The 18,198-nt window shown below is 35.5% G+C and overlaps 1 protein-coding gene across 1 annotated transcript; it reads left to right on the top strand.

Annotated features, from left to right (window-relative positions):
* Positions 1 to 15,427: 15,427 nt before the first annotated feature.
* LOC125103111 (mitochondrial fission regulator 1-like) lies at positions 15,428 to 16,653 on the top strand. Its single transcript, XM_047734910.1, has one exon. The coding sequence runs from the start codon at positions 15,502 to 15,504 to the stop codon at positions 16,486 to 16,488; it is 987 nt and encodes a 328-aa protein (XP_047590866.1). The 5' UTR covers positions 15,428 to 15,501; the 3' UTR covers positions 16,489 to 16,653.
* The last annotated feature ends 1,545 nt before the right edge of the window (positions 16,654 to 18,198 follow it).

Genomic DNA, 18,198 nt, shown 5'->3' on the forward strand with positions numbered 1-18,198 from the left:
AACTCTTGCTTTTGAAATACACCAGTTTTAGAAGTAGGGTACTTTCCTTTGGGTGTGTCTGGGGAAAAGGAGATCAAGTATGCTGCAGTCCTGCTGTATCAGAAGTCTATCATAGTTGTCATTGTGTAATGAGATAGAGTCTACAAACACTGAAATTAGAATGGAAGTTTGGCAATGAAGTTGTTGGAGGAAACGTACATGAAGATGACTCATTTTACTTTACTTGTTTTTTTGAAAGATGTGAGAATTATTCTGCCAGGATTTCTGGCCAAAATTCGAAGTTCTATCCTATTTAGCTCTGTCTCTTAATAAGGTAATTAAGACCTGAGTAATAAATTCCACATGGGTATAAACAGAGACATTTCCAATATAGTTATTTTTTTCTAATAAAATATACTATTAACATGAAAACATTAATAAATTATGCTATAAAAATACTACAAGTACTAAGATAATTTCTGGCAAATAAAAAACATATGTTAACTGTTAATATTTTAGGTTTTTCTTAAAATATCCTAAAACCACTTTGTTCTCTTTCCCATATCATCAGTGTTATTTGTCCTAAGTCAGACATAAGTATACTATTGTATTTATATTTTATCCTTCTGGAGCTGTTTACACTAAAAATTGCATCTACACAGAATTGCTTCCCTGTGGCACAAACCACATTGTTTTGCTTTGAGGTTTCAAACATCAGAAGTAACTTTGAAGTGTTCTGCTAAGTGCCTTGCACTCAATAATGTGCCACCACTCTCTCCTAGCTCTCTGCTATCTCACTTGTTCCTTTTCAGGTGACTTTGTGACATCCTCCCCTCTGACTTGCCTTAGTAATATTGGCATTTATCACAGTTATTTTCCTATCCCTCTAGTTGCTCTCCCTGGGAGATTTTATTGCCTTTGTCTTGTTTATGACTTCCAAATCTGTATTCCCTCTCCAAATCTCTCCTGTAAATTTCAGCGCTGGAGGTTTAAATGTCTGCTGAAGTTTTCCACTTAAATATGCCCTACAGGCACCTACAACAAAGACTACTCAGAGATGAGCTCTCCCTACTTGCTACAAATCTATCTTTTCTCTATTGCTCCTTCCATTAAGGAGAGTCATCATCATCCACTTAGTAGGTGAGGTTGGAAAGAAGAGATCACTGCATGTCTTCTTCAGGTCATTGGTGTTCCTCATTCCCCAACAATAGCCATATTTAATTACCTTGTCCTGTAAATATCATTCCAAAATATCTCTAGAATCTCTGCATTCTACTCATCCAGATCCACTATGACCACTTGCATTAAGATGTCAACATTTGCTTTTCTGCATTAAGTGACACCTTTGCAACTGTACTCAAGACCAAATGTATTGATACACTCTCTTCCAGTCCCATCACTGCATAACCAACAGAGTCCTTTTCTGAAACCTTGGATCACACCATGTTTATGACACCTTCAGAATCTTTGGGTTAGAGTTCAGTTTCTTCCAAATGATGATAAAAGTTTTCTTTCCTTCCTTTCTTTCTTCCTTCCTTTCTTTCTTTTTTTTTTTTTCCTTTCTTCCTTCCTTCCTTTCTTTCTTTTTTTCTTTTTCTTAATTCAGTTTCTGCTTTTCTCTCCAGGCACATCCTTTTTTTCTACCTCTAAGCTCCAGATTTACCAAACATTTTTCTTAATTTCTAAGTATACCATGTACTGTCTTAATTCTATGTATTAAATATAAACATAAGACCTGAACATCCCTTTAATTAAAATTCTTACTAGTGCTTTAGGTTTCATTTAAATTATTTCCTCCCTTTCTAATTTCCATAATCTGGTAAAAAAAAAATTAACACACACACACACACACACACACACATACACACACACCTGAAATACTCTAATCATGTTCCTTTATCTCTCCTGTTCTGCCTTTAGTCATTAAATGTCAAAATCAGTATCTGCATGCTTGTGTAAATGAATATCATAAACTTCTTACTTCTCATTTTTTTAAAGATTTTATTTATTTACTTGACAGAGATCACAAATAGGCAAAAAGGTAGACAGAGAGAGAGGAGGAGGCAGGCTCCCTGCTGAGCAGAGAGCCCAATGAGGGGCTTGATCCCAGGACTCTGGGGTAATGATCTGAGCTGAAGGCAGAGGCTTTGACCCACTTAGCCACCCAGGTGCCCCTCCTTCTCATATTTTTAAGACATGGCTAGTTTCTGAACTAATCTGTATAAAAGTAATTTTAAGAAAATCAACCTCCAATCCCTGAGAGCTGAGGTGCATATTGGGGAACAGTGATCATGAAGGGAAAGGAAGTAAAGGTCCCTGACCGCCTCAGTCTGAAATGAGGGAAAGGGAGCATGTGAGTGAAATTCCTCAGACTTGTGGTTTCTTTGATGCAGGGAACATTCAGAGTGACGTGAATGTACAGTTTCATTTTGCACTAATTCACATGGTAAAAAAACTCCCTCATACTGATTTATTTATCTGTTGTACATATATTTGGAATTATAGTTGGTTTTCATGATTGTTCAGAGGGATTTTTTAACTCTCCTTGAGTCTTGTTTATACACTTTCCTGATTTAGTCCTCATAACGTTCATTATTTCTGCCTATTGTCTTATTTTGGCACATCTTTCTTTTTTTTTTTTTTTTCATTGTTTTGACACTTGTAACCTTTTAAAATGTAAGGATACACTTTGATATATTAGCCTCTATTAGATCAAAAAGAATGACTCTTGTAAAAACAAAAAACTTAACTGCTTAAAAAAGACCAGATTCCAACAATTGGATGGGACTGAATCTACCTTAAGAAACCTAAAACAATGGGGTGCCTGCGTGGCTCAGCGGGTTAAAACCTCTGCCTTCAGCTCAGGTCATGATCCCAGGGTCCTGGGATCGAGCCCCGCATCAGGCTCTCTGCTCAGTGGGGAGCCTACTTCCTCCTCTCTCTCTGCCTGCCTCTCTGCCTACTTGTGATCTCTGTCTGTCAAATAAATAAATAAAATATTAAAAAAAAAGAAACCTAAAACAAGGAAACCATGGAGAACTATTTAATTAAGGCAATAATTTTAGTAATAATAATAATAATAATAGAGATCACAATTCCTTATCTTTTGTCTTGTTGCTTATAATTTACTCAGAAGGCCCAGAGAGGCTGAAATGTGAGAATATTCTGTGAGAATTGTCTCTTAACATACACCAGAATTGTGGACACATCGCAGAAGGGAAGATTACATGGATCATTATGAAATGATCAATACATCACAGATGAGTTTCAAGGTGACACAATTATGATGGGTGAAATTACAGTTCCACCAGTGACCTGAGCACACATTCATTAGAAACTCACATTCTTTTTTTTTTTTTTTAAGATTTTATTTATTTATTTGAGAGAGAGAGACAGAGATAGCAACAGAGAGCACAAGCAGGGAGAAGAGGGAGAAGCAGACTCCCTGCTGAGCAGGGAGCCCAATTGGGGCTCAATCCCAGCACCCTGGGATCATGACCTGAGCTAAAGACAGATGCTTAACTGACTGAACCATTTAGGCACTCCAGAAACTCAGTCTTAACTTCTAAATTTAGCAACAGAAAAGATTTAATATATTAAAACAGTCAAACAGGACAATAATAGATTAAATCCAAGTCTGGGAAAAGAGAAAATGCCTTCTATGTGAGAGTATTCCACTAAGAGTTAAGCATGAACTTTTTTTTATATATTCCAAACTCCCTGATTTAATATCTCTTGCCAAAGGGTATCACAAAGGGCAAAATCATTATTTTAATAATTAATTCAGCCAAGAGAAACAAATCAAAGGATGCTAAAACTAATGGATGGAAGGTTGGTAAATAATGAAATATTTATATAATATCCTCACAAAATACTTATTGATTACAAAAAGAAAAATAGTAACTCTACAGTGGAGATCATCAGACACCTTCTTAGTCAAGATATCAATGTTAGCATCATCAGTGACGGGGAAGATTAAATTGTGGGCCTGCCCTGTAATGGATGCAATGAGAAGAATACATCATTACTTCTCACTTTTATATTTCGCCAAAGATGCATTACCAGAATTGAATCATAAGGAAACATCAAACAAACCCAAACAGAGGCCCATTCTTCAAAATAACTGCTGGTAATCTTCAGAAGTTTCAAGGTCATGAATGTCAGTGCAAGACCATGGAGCTATTCCAGATTGAAGGAAGCTAGAGACATTAATAACTGAATGTGACATATTATCCTGAATTGAATCATTTTGCTATAAAGGACATTATTGAAATAATTGAAGAATCATAAATGGTGTCGATAAATGAGCAGATCATAATAAATCAATTTTAATTTCCTGATTTTTGGGTTTATATTTTGATTACACGACACTTTTTTTTTTTTTTTGGTAAGAAATATTCATTGACGATTTCAGAATGATGGGGTATCCTGTTGATGACTTATTCTTAAAAGTCTTAGGAAAAAAATGACTTTCTTATTATACTTGCTTCTTTATTGCAAATTTGAAATTACCTCAAAATAAAAATAGAATATATAATATTAATTTATATTTTTATTAGAAGTATCATGTTTCTATTTTATTATGAACTATATATTAATAATGTTTATTAATAGTTTTTATTTTTATTACTTAACTTGTAAATAGTTTTATGATACACAAATAAATTGTCATCTATAATATTTAAACTATCTTTTCCAGAGTGTCTCAAGTTACTTGCGGCTGCTAATCATAAAACCAGAATCCCCGAAAATTAAACTATTAAGTAGATCTTGAGTTCTAGTTTTTGTTTGTTTGTTCATTTTTAATTAGAGTCAGAAGGGTGCATCTTAAACTTAGCTCCATGTTAGACTAGTCAGGGTTGTTTTTTTGTTTGTTTGTTTTGTTTTTTTTTTGTTTTTTTTTTTTTAAATATGCACATGACCACATTGCACCCAAGAATATAATATAATTGGTCTGGGTGTTACATGAACATTGCCATTTTCTCTAGTACCCAAGGACAGATACATGGTCACTACCAGAGTTGAGAAATATCAGGCTACAAATGTTAGTAGTGATAACCAGTGTATTGCTTTCTGTTTTAGGATCAATTGTGAGAATAACTAAGGAATATTGATCGGTCGATACTGCAGCTCCTGTTCTTAGTGAATGGACAGAATCTTCTTTTGATCCAGGAGATTAAAAATAATACAACAATCAAATATAATAATTGTTTTATCTACCACATTGTTTCAGACATTGTTGACTTTTTGTATGTTAGACAAGAAGAGATTACCTACTAGTTTTGTATAAAACTGTGCAAAATGGACACATTCATTCTGTGAAATGCTTTGTAATTCATTTCTAATAAGACCTAGTACAAATCAAAAGCATTTACAATATTCCCAACAATTTCAAGCTTATTTACCAAAACGATTGCTTAGTAATGCATCCTGATTTATTAAAAACCAAGTGATCACTTTGTTTCATCATATTTCAGTCTCTCCCGACACAAATATTAAGGATTTTCCTATATCTGTTTATACATCACTTTGTAGTCCATTCAAGTCCATTTTTTTTTTTCAGGAAATCAAATTTGTATTAGCATTATTTTAGCCAATGCTTGCTTTATCCAGATTTATTTCCTGTCTGATCATTATGATTTTTACCTAAGTAAGTTGCCAAAATACATTACCTTTGATTTTATATAATGGTAAAGTTAGGATACAAAAAGTATATAAAAATCTACAAGTACCAAAACATTTATGACCTTACAATTTCATGATGCAGGAAAAGGGGCACAAATAAGAAATACAAATAAATTATAATCTAAAGAGTTACATACAATGCTTCCTTTGATTATTTATTAAAACCCACAAGTAAAGTAAAGCCATTATCAGCAATTGTGAACACAATCCAATGTGTTCTTTGATGTTCTGCTCACATCTTCTAGCTTAACAAGCACTGGAAACAGCCAGCTTCTTCAAATGATCCATGAACACCTGCAGGCTAGCGTCATCACTTAGGATGGATGCTCCTGTTTCCTGTCCCCAAGCACACAGGTTATTGTGTGTCTGTGATGGGTTCACTTTGGACAAAAGGAATCGAGCCTGGCTGCCTCCGTGCTCCATGTTAATGTAATGTGGCATTGGGAAGAGCGCCTGCAGAATCTTTTGGGCATCATCCAGCGGTGCCTGCAGGAGGTGCTTGAAGTTTTCATACTCAGGCATGTCCTGGTACCCAGCTTTACGCCACTGTAAACAGGCCTTAAGGTTACAGTTGAGGTTATAAACATGTCTATACACTTAGACTGAAACAGGAAGCCTGACCAAGTCAAGTGAGTTAATGAATGGGAAGTTCAGATGATAGACATTTTTGGTTTTCTCATTTCGTTCTCCAAGTCATAGTGTGCCTTCTCTTTTCCTCATATATATAGTTATTTCAGCTGATATGTGTTGGATTTTACATTTTTTCCACAAAATTTCTTAAAACAAATTTTCAATTTTTTCATACAGGAGGATAGCCGAACAAAAGTTCTTAGAATATTGCTAATAGTTTGTAGCTCGATGCTTCTATAATGAAAAAGTATCAAAAGATGACCTTCTCAGTAGGGAGCTTTATGTATGCACTGGCACTGAAATAAACTCCTCTGTATCAAGGTACACTGAACTCTTCAGTAGAAGCATATTATTCTACTTAATAGGTGCCCTTTGTGTCTATGAAAATAAAAACAGATAAATGCAACTTATACATGAAAGCTCTTTTTAATATTAATAAACACTTTGTCTTTTTAAAGTGTCAGCTCTTGTCTGATGTTAGTGTCTTGTGTACCTTCCACCTTTCTAAAGTCAGCTAAGTTGGTCAATTACAGTACATTGCAGTCTTTGGTTTTATGCCTTTCCTTGTCCTTGGCATGCTCTTTGCCTCTTTATGGTAACGAGGCTAATCCTCTTTTCAGTGGGCTCCTGTGGGGCTGTAGCATCAAGACTCTCAATAAAAAGCTGAACAGTTCAACAATTTTTATTGAGTCTTGATTGAACAGCCCTTAGGGAGCTAAACATAGAAAAGAAGAGATGGAGAAAAGTAGTCAAGAGTTGTAATAGCCTCAGTCTAAGGATGTATAGCAGCAGTCCAACAGACCTGGCAATGTCAAAATTTTAACAGCTTGGCATCAGTGCATATCTCCTGGTGCCAAATAACGAGGCTCAGAGAACAGATATAAAAGTGGCATTGAAGTTACATTTTTCTTTTCTTTTCATTGTGAAACACCTGAAATTGTAACAGAATCGTGAATGGTCCAAGTCAACATCTTTCTGTTTCTTTTAAGTGAAATCTTAACTTTCAAAAAAAATAAGAAATCACGTTACATAATAAAGAGTGGAAAATCTACTGGCATTTGAGGATATTCCTTTATCACTACTTGGCCTTCCTCAGACCGTTTCAGTCCTACCCTCACTGTCAAGGACCTCACTCCTACCCTCTTCTGTCAAGCTGATAGAAGAAATAATATGGGAATGAAAAAGAGCAGTTTCACCCAAAAAAGAAGAAAGAAACCTATAAAGGTAGACATGGTTCTTCATAAGGAGAATGTTTCTGGTAGTTACTACACAGCAGCAGCTCCCGGGAGTCACTGATAATCATTATTCCTTGTGGATTCAAAAGAAAGCTTATTTAAGGCCCTTGTTGGTTTGCTGTCCTTCACTAAAATATGTATCTCATGGCAAGCTGTTAAGAAAAATAGCTTTCTATGGTCAAATAACTTGGCCGAACTCCAAGTAGGAAAAAAAAAATTAGTATTGAACTTTGTAGAACTTTCTGTATCATACAATGTTGTAAACCTTCAAGCAATGGAAAAAATATGCAGGATTTCCCAAATTACGTACTTTTTCTTCAAAGCATTTTGAATGTAGAACATGAAAAAGGTAGAAAATAGAAAGGTAAACTTATCTCAAATAACTCCTTGGCATAACACATCAAAGAGCACAAAGTGTTCCAATCATATTGCAACTTAATTTTAGTGATGGTCCTGTGAATGAAATCAATTATCTTATCTTCAAAGAGATAAGGAAGCTGAAGCTAAGAGTGACACAATGAATGATATTGTTGTACCAAAGACAAAAATATGCACATATTTAGATTTCCTTCTTCCAACTCAGGTTTCCAAGAGAAACAACTCTTAAATAGATGACCTTAGAGAATGAGATTCCCTCAGGACATACTCTTTTGACAATCCCAGCTTCAGGGCTCTTTTTCCTCAATGTAGATGTAAAGGCATCAGTCAACTCTCCTGCTCAGGACACCACAGGCTCTACACCTGTGAATCTGTACCCTATTAAGTCAGAATTACTACACACACACACACACACACACACACTTATATATTTATATATATATTGAGAGAGAAAGTGATACCTAACTAGCTGGCAGAAACATGAGACACCTTGTTCAGAGATCAGAACAAAAACACCAGACAAAGTAACTTGGTGGGGTTGGTTCCCCCATGATAACACCCCAGAGGTGATATGATGAGAGCCAGATGTCATAAACCTACATGTTCAGAAGGATCACCCTTTAGGAAAGGGAACTAGAAATACCATGTCTCCACTTATATAGAACTGGGAATATCTATTCTTGTAAGACTGTAGGAAGATCCTTGGGTCCTTACCTGTTAGAGGGTAAATACATTTCTCCAGGGAGAAGTTAAGACTGTGTCTCTGAGTTTGCCATCCAGGACTTTTTTCTTTTGAATTTTGAAATTGTAAGCACATAGGAAGAGAATATTCTAAATCTCTTTGGAAGTCTGTGAGCTATGCAGCCATTCCTTCTCTTAATTCAATATTATAAAAATATATAGGCATGTGAAATAAAAAGAACCCCAAGTTAAATTAGATCTTTTTGTATAATCATATATCGAGTCCATGGTCATCCTTTTATCTAAGGGAAATTGCATGGAAACAAATATAAATTGTTAGTTAATAGTAAGTTGGGAAGTACAAGATGATCTACGTGAGTGCCATACAGAAAACACCATGGCATTAACACTCTAATTGAAACAATTCTTGATGAATCAGACATTAGATGGCCATGTTGTTTTGAATCAGTTTTGTATCCAACAGAGGATAAATACTATTTATGTTAATGGCATAGTCCAGAGACTCAAAGAGATCTTCAGTACTTTCTTTTGCCACACAGGAAGCAGAAATGGTCCATTGATTTAAAGCAATAAAGCAGAATGATTATCCTGTTGTGACTCCCTGGGTTTTGGTATGTCAGTAGAAACAACAGAAGCTGAGCTCATTTAGGTTGACCTGCTGAAGCCTCTCATCAAATTTGGGTGGTAAGAGAGACTGCATCTGGTTCTAAAGGCAAGAAGGACAGAGAATCATTCTGGATGAGCATGGAGGATGTCATAGAATGCCTTTAATATACCTGATGTATAAGATTGATCAATATATTATAAGAGTAGAAAAATAGTATGATGTTTTACAAAAGAACAAGTTCATGAACCAAAGAGATAGAATGCTATTCTTTGCTTTTGCATAGTGTATTGATTTGATTTTTAAAATTATCATTTGAAAAGGAATTTCACTACATCTTCTACTTCATTCCTATGTAAAAATGAAAAAAAAGAAAAGTTACTAAAATTACAAAAGTAGAAGAAAAAGGATAATAGCAAGGGACCATTCTTTTATTTCAAATATTTTATTATATTTATATATATATATTATATTTATATTATATTTATATTATAAATATTATATTTCAAATATTTTTTCACATTCAGAAATGGAAAAAAATGAGAATTATTTTTGTCTAAATTCTTATAAAGTGCTAAGTTCTTTTGTCAAATCTTTGCAGTATTAGTTAAGGGACTCCAGGTTCAGAAAAGGCAGATGAAAGGGAAAGTAGGAAGTTGAATGTATATGGTTTTATTAGAGAAACATATTGAGTTCAATGTTATCCAAATATCCAGGGTGTCAAATATCCATTCATCTTTATTTCTTACTAATGCCACAATGACAGTTTGACATTTTTTTTTCTTTTTCTCTTGTTGATATTCCATTATTTTTACTTTTTAGGGAGAGCAATCCAAATTATAAATCTAAGATCTTGTTAACACCACATGAAATGAAAGAGAATAAGTTAAATTACATTTCTGTTTAACTTAGAACAATATAATTCCCAAGAACTCATCTTAATCTAAGTAAGTTATTTATGAGAAATATATTGACCTATATTGACTCTAAAAACTTTGTAACTAAATTTACAGTTTTGAATTTATGGAGATTTATATGAGATCAAAATCTAATTCACTTCACAGATGGAAAGCCAAGCAAACAGAAACAAATGAAAATATGTTACAAGCAGATCACACTTGGCATACTTCTTTTTCCATTTCATCTTATTTTACAGATGTTTAACTTTCATCTTCTCATCTCTTAACAAATTACATTCGTGAATCCTATCGAAGATACAAATTATAGTTTCCATATAAACAGTTCCCAAAATCATGTACCAATGATGTGAAAGTTTTGATAGTAAGATTCCATTTCTGAATTTGATTTCAATGTACAAGAAAAATAAAATTAAGGTGAAAGCTGGGATAAAAATGGTTATGTTTCTTACCTGGATATATTTAGGGATGTACATTGTATTTGACAGGGGAACTCTTTCTGTAAAACAGAAGGCATGTAAATCTGACCTTCAAGCAATATTTATTGAGCATGTCATATAGGAAAAATAAGGTTTCCTGAGACCCGACAGTGTAGAATAGAGGGTAGAGTGCCGGCACAAATTCTCTGCTTGATACCTCCATAGAGTGTTTAGACTGGTGCTTATTGGGAAAAAGCCCGAGAGCACCTTCAAAGACAATAGCTGGAACTTTGCACTAGAGATTTTCCATTTGAGGGCCAATTACCAGCTTGTTATCAGATACTAATTGAAACTTCCCCTATGACTGAAGGACATCAAACAATCTTGAAATCTGAAACACATACGATGTCTTGGGTGATACTAGAAAAAAATTCTAATGGGGAAAGCAATGCCCAGAATAGTTCTATAATAAAATGAAAATGGTATATGCAGGATCATGCTACCAAGGGAAAGCAAGGAAGAGATTATTTATGCGTATGGAATATCTTTTCCCCTAAGACTGACTTTGGAATGGTGTGAGGAGCTGCCAGATTCTATCATTTGGACTATACTCTATAAACAGCACTCAACTCACCAACAAAAAGCTGCTTGGTCTGTGGACGGCAGTTCCAAGGTAAATAGACAACAACCTGTTTGGAAGCCGCCATTCTAATCAAAGAAGGTGGGTTAACTTGCATGCTTCTTGATATGTTGTCTGGGTTTTACAAACTTGTGGGAAATGGCCAAGGGTCTGACCATTTTGACAGGCTGAAGGGGGTTGGAAACAGCCCCATAAAAATCACTATGGGAATTATTAGTAAGGTGTGTTAAAGTAGAACATGCCAATGTTCACCGGGAAAAACCCCTTCAGCATTAGAAGGTGATTGAATGATACAATTTATAGTTACTGTATCAAATACTTCCCAAAGTTAGGTACCAAAGATGTGAAAGTTTTAATAGTAATATTCAATTCTAATTTAATCTCAATGTATGAGAAAAATAAAATTATCATACTTAAACATTAATTTTTGTTCCAAATTTTTGTTATACTTTTACATTAGTTTGGTGTATTTTAATTGTATGATAATAGAACTTAGATCATTATTAAAGTTTCCTTTATTTAAAAAAAACATGTTATTGGAATAGAGATGCATTTTATTTCAGAAATGTCATAATCATAACAATTCAGTTCCATCCATAACTGAAGTTTTGCTTATTTATTCAACAAGCCTTTTTGAGGTACAGTTATGGGGAATGTATCTGTAGGCAATTGACTACAGATATATAAAAATGGTGACAGGAAGATCAGTTATTAGATGATTCAGATATGACTGTCAGGACAGTATCAGGAAAAAAAAATAAGTTTTGGGAAAACAGCAGTTTCATACTATGTACTGGGCACCATTCTTGGCACTGATGATTTCTCATTAAAAAAAAAAAATCCTGGGGCGCCTGGGTGGCTCAGTGGGTTAAGCCGCTGCCTTCGGCTCAGGTCACGATCCCAGGTCCTGGGTTCAAGCCCCACATCGGGCTTTCTGCTCAGCAGGGAGCCTCCTTCCTCCTCTCTCTCTGCCTGCCTCTCTGCCTACTTGTGATTTCTCTCTGTCAAATAAATAAATAAAATCTTTAAAAAAAAAAATCCTAATTGCATGGAGCTTACATTCCAGTGGGAAAGAAAGAGAATTAAAAAAATAATAAGCAAATTAAAATAGATGTTAAGATAAAGGAAGTAACAAAGCAAAATAGAAAGCAAGGAAACTGTCAGAGATTTGAGAGAGGTGGTAATTTGAATGATATGGTCAAGGAAGACTTCATCCATAATACTGAGTAAAGACATAAAGTAATGAGGGGATACATCCTGCAGATATCTGAAGGTAGAACATTCCAGACACAGCAAATAGTCAGTGCTGAGGACCAGAGGTATACCTGAAGTTTAAGAAACAGTGAGGAATATGTGAGCCTTGATAAGAGTAAGCCAAGAGTAATAAATGCACTCAGGAAGCTTATAAAAAGGTGTGCCTGAGTGGCTCAATGGGTTAAAGCCTCTGCCTTCAGCTCAGGTCATGATCCCAGGGTCCTAAGATCAAGCCCCACCTTGGGCTCTCTGCTCAGCAGGAAGCCTGCTTCCCCCTCTCTCTCTCTGCTTGCCTCTCTGCCTACTTGTGATCTCTGCCTATCAAATAAATAAAATCAATCTTAAAAAAAAAGGTTATAAAGAGATAGAGTGGTTGCTTTAAGTCTGTAAGATTTACTGTTAGTGATAGGGTGTCCAAAGGGAGAGGTTTGAGTAGAAGGGTTAGTGATGTGTGTTTTAATCAGTTTTAACTACTAATTTGTGAATAAAGTATAAAGGCAAACAAAAGGAACAATAGGCTATAGCAATAATCTTGCCACAAGATAATGGTAACTTGGACCACAGGGGTATCGACTTAAATAATAGCAAGTGCTTCAATTTTGTAATTTAAACATAAAAAAAGATGACCTTATTTCCTGACTAAATAGATGTAAACTTTAAGATAAATCTTCATTTCAATTCAACATTTTTTGAGTACCTACAATACATAAAGCATTTTTCCAAGTCATAGAGATATACCAGTGAAAAAAAGACACAAAATTTCTGCCTTCTTGGAGCTTACATTCTAGAATACAAGGGTCAGTTTTGACTCAAGAGATATTTGTCCTGAGCAACAGGATAGGTGGAAGATCCACCAAGGAGGATCCACTAAGTGAGATTGGGGAGGTCATAGGTAGACATCTTTTGGAGAGGGAGTTTAGGATTTTGTTTTCAAACATATTAATTCCAAGACACTGCAATGTGGAGGAGGCAGTTCACTATAAAACCAGAAGCCTGAGTTTAGGAGAGAAGACTAAATTGAAGGTTTAAACTCACAGGTCTGGGGCACCTAGGTGGCTCAGTCTGTTGTGTCTTCTTAGGCTCAGGTCATGATCCCAGAGTCCTGGGATTAATCCCAGCATTGGACTCCCTGCTCAGCAGGGAGCTTGCTTCTCCCTTTCCCCCTGATGGCTCCCCCTGCTTGAGCACTCTCTTTCTTAAATAAATAAGTGAAATCTTAAAAACAAATTAAATAAATAAATTCATGGGGCATTATCTATAAAGGACAAGGAAGGGCTTAAGACAGCATAAAAATACCAAAGAAGTGAATACAGATAGAAGAAAGAAATTAGTTCACAGAGCCATGAGAAACTCCATATCAGAGATCTGGGAAATGAGGTAGCCCCAGTAAAGACGAAAAAGAAAGAAGCACCAGTTATTAGAAATAACAGGAGAGTGTTGGTTCCTAGTAGCCAAGTGAAGAAAGTTGCTAAGAAGATGAAAGTGATCAAATGTATCAAATGCATCTGTAAAGTTAGATGAAAATTTGAATATTGAATAAATGGGTTTCAGAAAAAAATAAGAAGAAAGAAATATAGATTATAAGAATAGATCATTCCTGGGACGCCTGGGTGGCTCAGTTGGTTAAGCAGCTGCCTTCGGCTCAGGTCATGATCCCAGCGTCCTGGGATCGAGTCCCACATCGGGCTCCTTGCTCGTCAGGGAACCTGCTTCTCCCTCTGCCTCTGCCTGCCATTCTGTCTGCCTGTGCTCGCTCTTGCTCTCTGACAAATAAATAAATAAAATCTTTAAAAAACAAAAACAAAAAAACACGAATTCCCCTGAAAACCTTAAATTAAGCAAAAAAGGAAAGACAAAGTGAACTACATCTTTAAAAAAAAAAAAAAGAATAGATCATTCCTTCAGTTTGTGGTAAAATAGATGAGGTAGATTGAAGGGAAAATACAGGCAGGAGAATCCTTGGCTTATTTTTAATAACTATCTAGAATGTATCATCTGTAATGCCTCTGTGCTCTTTGCCAAACGTACATCTCTTCAGGTTTCTTCTTGGTTTCCATTTCATCCTTGCCTCTCGTAGACATTCAGTGACTTCAAAAGAATGCTTTTGGCTCATCAGCAGAGGCTCTTCACAATCTGTTCACTCTACATTTCTCCAACTCCCTGCCTTGATGCCCAATCCCACCCACTCCACCCCACCAGGATCAACTCTTTATGTATCACAGTCCAGAAATTATGAGCAATTGTCTGTGCTTTCTTTCATTCCTCTGTGCTGACTCATACTATTTCTTTCAACCAAAATATTATTTTTCTCACTTTTTTGGCTAAGCTAATCCTGCTTCAGTTTTGCAGGAAAGCTGAAGAAGAGGTAGCTTTCTCCACACCTCAGTATCAGTTTTTCTCTTCTGTGAGGTAATAGCACCAAGCACAAATTTCTGTTATAATGTACATTGCAATATAATGAAACTTCCCCTTCAAGTTTACTAAATCCTTTAACAAATTAAGCTTCCTTTGATGAAAATGGCTACATCCTCCATTTAGTTAGTATTGGCATCTGGCACACATAAGAACTCAATAATGATGAATGGATGAATGGGAAGAACTAAAAGCTACTCAAGAAATCATTCTAGAAAGGTTTAACCTCTGGCTATCCTGAAACCTCAATGATATGTCCCAGAGCAGGAGAGCTGGGACTCTGAGAGGGAATTTAAGCTTAGTTAGAATATAATATTTTTCATCAAAGTCTGTGCATAATATCATATTGGAATATGATGGGTTTAATGAAAAAGGTATATAGTTTTATCAAAATACAGGTGCTTTAAAGTATGCTTTAATATATATAAAATAACACATATGTATGTACAGACATAAATGTATGATTTTCAGCATTCTATTTGTATCTATTTCACTAAAGTATTATGCTCCGTAAGAGACTATAGAAACACCAGAACTGTAGTATGTACTTTAAAAATGAAACCTTACCCCGGGAGAGCCAAGCTGGAAGCCCGAGAAGCTCAAGAAGGCACCTGGCTGCCGCGCGGCCGAGTGTGCTTATTGGACCATGTGCTGCTATGTTGGAGGAAGCATGCAATCGGTACTTTGGTCTGGGAAGCCATATGGTTCATCTCGAAGTATCGTAAGGAAAATTGGTACTAACTTATCTCTGATCCAGTGCCCAAGAGTTCAGTTTCAGCTCACCAGCCCTACAACAGAATGGAGCCCAAACCATCTGGGAGAAGATGCAGTGGTGTCTTTTGCAGATGTTGGATGGGTAGCCAAAGAAGAAGGAGAATGTTCAACAAGACAAAGGACAGAGGTCAGATCAAGGCAACCTCTCCAGGATGACCTTCCTTTCTTTGAGAAGCCGCCAAGCAGGCAGTTTTCCTTACCAAACCTGTCTCCAGAAGATCCTCAACAGAAGACAGCACTAGCAAATGAGGAAGCATTGCAGAAGATCTGTGCTCTTGAAAATGAACTTGCTGCGCTCAGAGCTCAGATTGCCAAAATTGTAACCCCGCAAGAACAGCAAAATCTCTTTACAGGTGACTTAGATCCTGCCACATCTGTTACTACACCACCATCCTCTATTCCACCACCACCACCGCCGCCGCCCCCACCTCCCCCACCCCTTCCCCCATCAGGGCTCCACCAAAGTGTATCATCGGCTATTGACCTGATAAAAGAGCGAAGAGAGAAAAAAGCCTGTGCTGGGAAGACTTTGGTTAAGAGCAGTCCAAAGAAACCCGATATGCCAAATATGCTAGAGATCCTTAAAGATATGAACAGTGTAAAACTTCGGTCAGTAAAAAGGTCAGAACAGGATATAATGCCCAAAACGGTGGATGCTACTGACCCAGCTGCCCTCATAGCAGAGGCTCTGAAAAAGAAATTTGCTTATCGATATCGAAGCGATAGTCAAGGTGAAATTGAAAAAGGAATTCCCAAACCTGCATCAGACACCACCTCAGAAACAGTGTTGTTTGGGCCACACATGTTGAAATCTACAGGAAAAATGAAGGCTTTAATTGAAAATGTTTCAACTTCCTAATAGTGAGCAGAGAAAAACTATCCTGTTGGTTTGTTAGGGCTGTTTGACAAGTAGAAATCAACACTATTTAGTAAATACCTGAATTTAGTATTCAGTGGTCTCCTTTAAGTCTAATTAGATTCAGCAATAACAAAAGCACTCTAAGTTTGTGGGTTTTGTTTTTTTTTTTCCCCCCCTTGGGTGAGATTAGTTCTGAAGTTTTCCATAACATGTATTCAGACATGTGTTTTTAATGTATAGTCAGGATGTTCAGGTTTCTACTCTTGAGAACAATTATATAGATTTCAGAAGAAAGGACATTTGTAGATGTTGAGTTTTTAATTTTTAACACTAATTTATCTGTGCAGATATTTTATATGCATATATTTGGATATAAAATAGTATGTAGATTTTAATAATGATGTCAGTGAAGGTACTGTTACCATCATTAGTTGTCATTGATCATTTACTAAATGATGGAACACAGGTTGTTGGAGTGAAATATTTTGGATTGGAACCTTTTTGCCTTGAATAGGACTTTTACCTTAGATTCTCTCATTTCCTTGGAGATGGGGTTCAAAGTAGGAACCAGATAATGTTCACTGCTGAAAATTCCATAATGCTTTCATTTAAAGGGAAGTCAGGGACTATGAAAGCTGCTTTCACTTTAGTGCTGTCCAGCACTGAAAAAGAAAATATTAGTTTTCCTATAGTGAGAAATCAGATTACTGAATTAAATCTATAACAGGTGAAAACCACAATGTACCATCTTTTTTTTTTTTCCAGTTGAATAAATGGCATCATAAAGATAACTTGTTGCTAAGGTAATACATAATGGAAATGGTAATATAATGGAGTTTTAAGATTTTTAATATTGGTCAAATATAGTAGCTTTATAATGAAACCTTGAATAGGCAAAAGAATTTCATATAAGTTTCTCATTGGTCAGAGTGCTGTTCTGTTGAATTTGAATGCAGCAAACCTTAGGTGCTATTAGAAAATGGAGAACCGCCTTTCTCATTGAGGGCTTCTCAGGAATTGCTATACCTGATCATTTGTGAATGCTTGATAATCTTTATGGTTTTCTGTATTTCTGTTAAACTCATAGTTAATGCCAGAATCTCTTACCATGAGTAAATATTTGGATTTACTTAAATCTAGAAAAAGAAGTGAAGATAGGAAGAGGAGAATTTACTTTTAAGTTATTGAAAATACGTGCAATGTTCTCAATATTAGCAAATGTTACTCAGCTTAAATTTGAACTGTGACTTATTTTACATATGTTGTTGATTACATTGTTTCTGGTTTATAAATTCTGCCTTTAAAAAAATTCAGAAAATTTGCCTGAATTACATATTTTGACCTCCTAAGAATTTGTATCAGTATTGAATTTTGGCCACTTCTCCAATTGAAGGAAGTTACTGTTTTAAAATAAAGCAAACTTATGTTTTCCTTGGAAAAAAAAAAAATGAAACCTTAAAAAATGTACCTTAAAAAAGAAAAGAACATACTTGAAATGGAAATGTTGTGGCAGTAAAGTGAGATAAAATGTGATTTTATTTGGACTGAAACAAAGTCTTCCAGACAGACTAATAATATGGTGTCATTCAGAACCAATATTTTTTCAATAAAATGTTGATTTTTGTTTATGTAGTTTATTTCCTCTCCATTTCAAGTTTTCCTTAACTCCAATGTTTAGGTTGCAGACTAAAATGTTTAAAGTTTGGGGGC

This window comes from Lutra lutra, chromosome 6 (genome assembly GCF_902655055.1).
Source record: "Lutra lutra chromosome 6, mLutLut1.2, whole genome shotgun sequence".
Classification (NCBI taxonomy): Eukaryota; Metazoa; Chordata; class Mammalia; order Carnivora; family Mustelidae; genus Lutra; species Lutra lutra.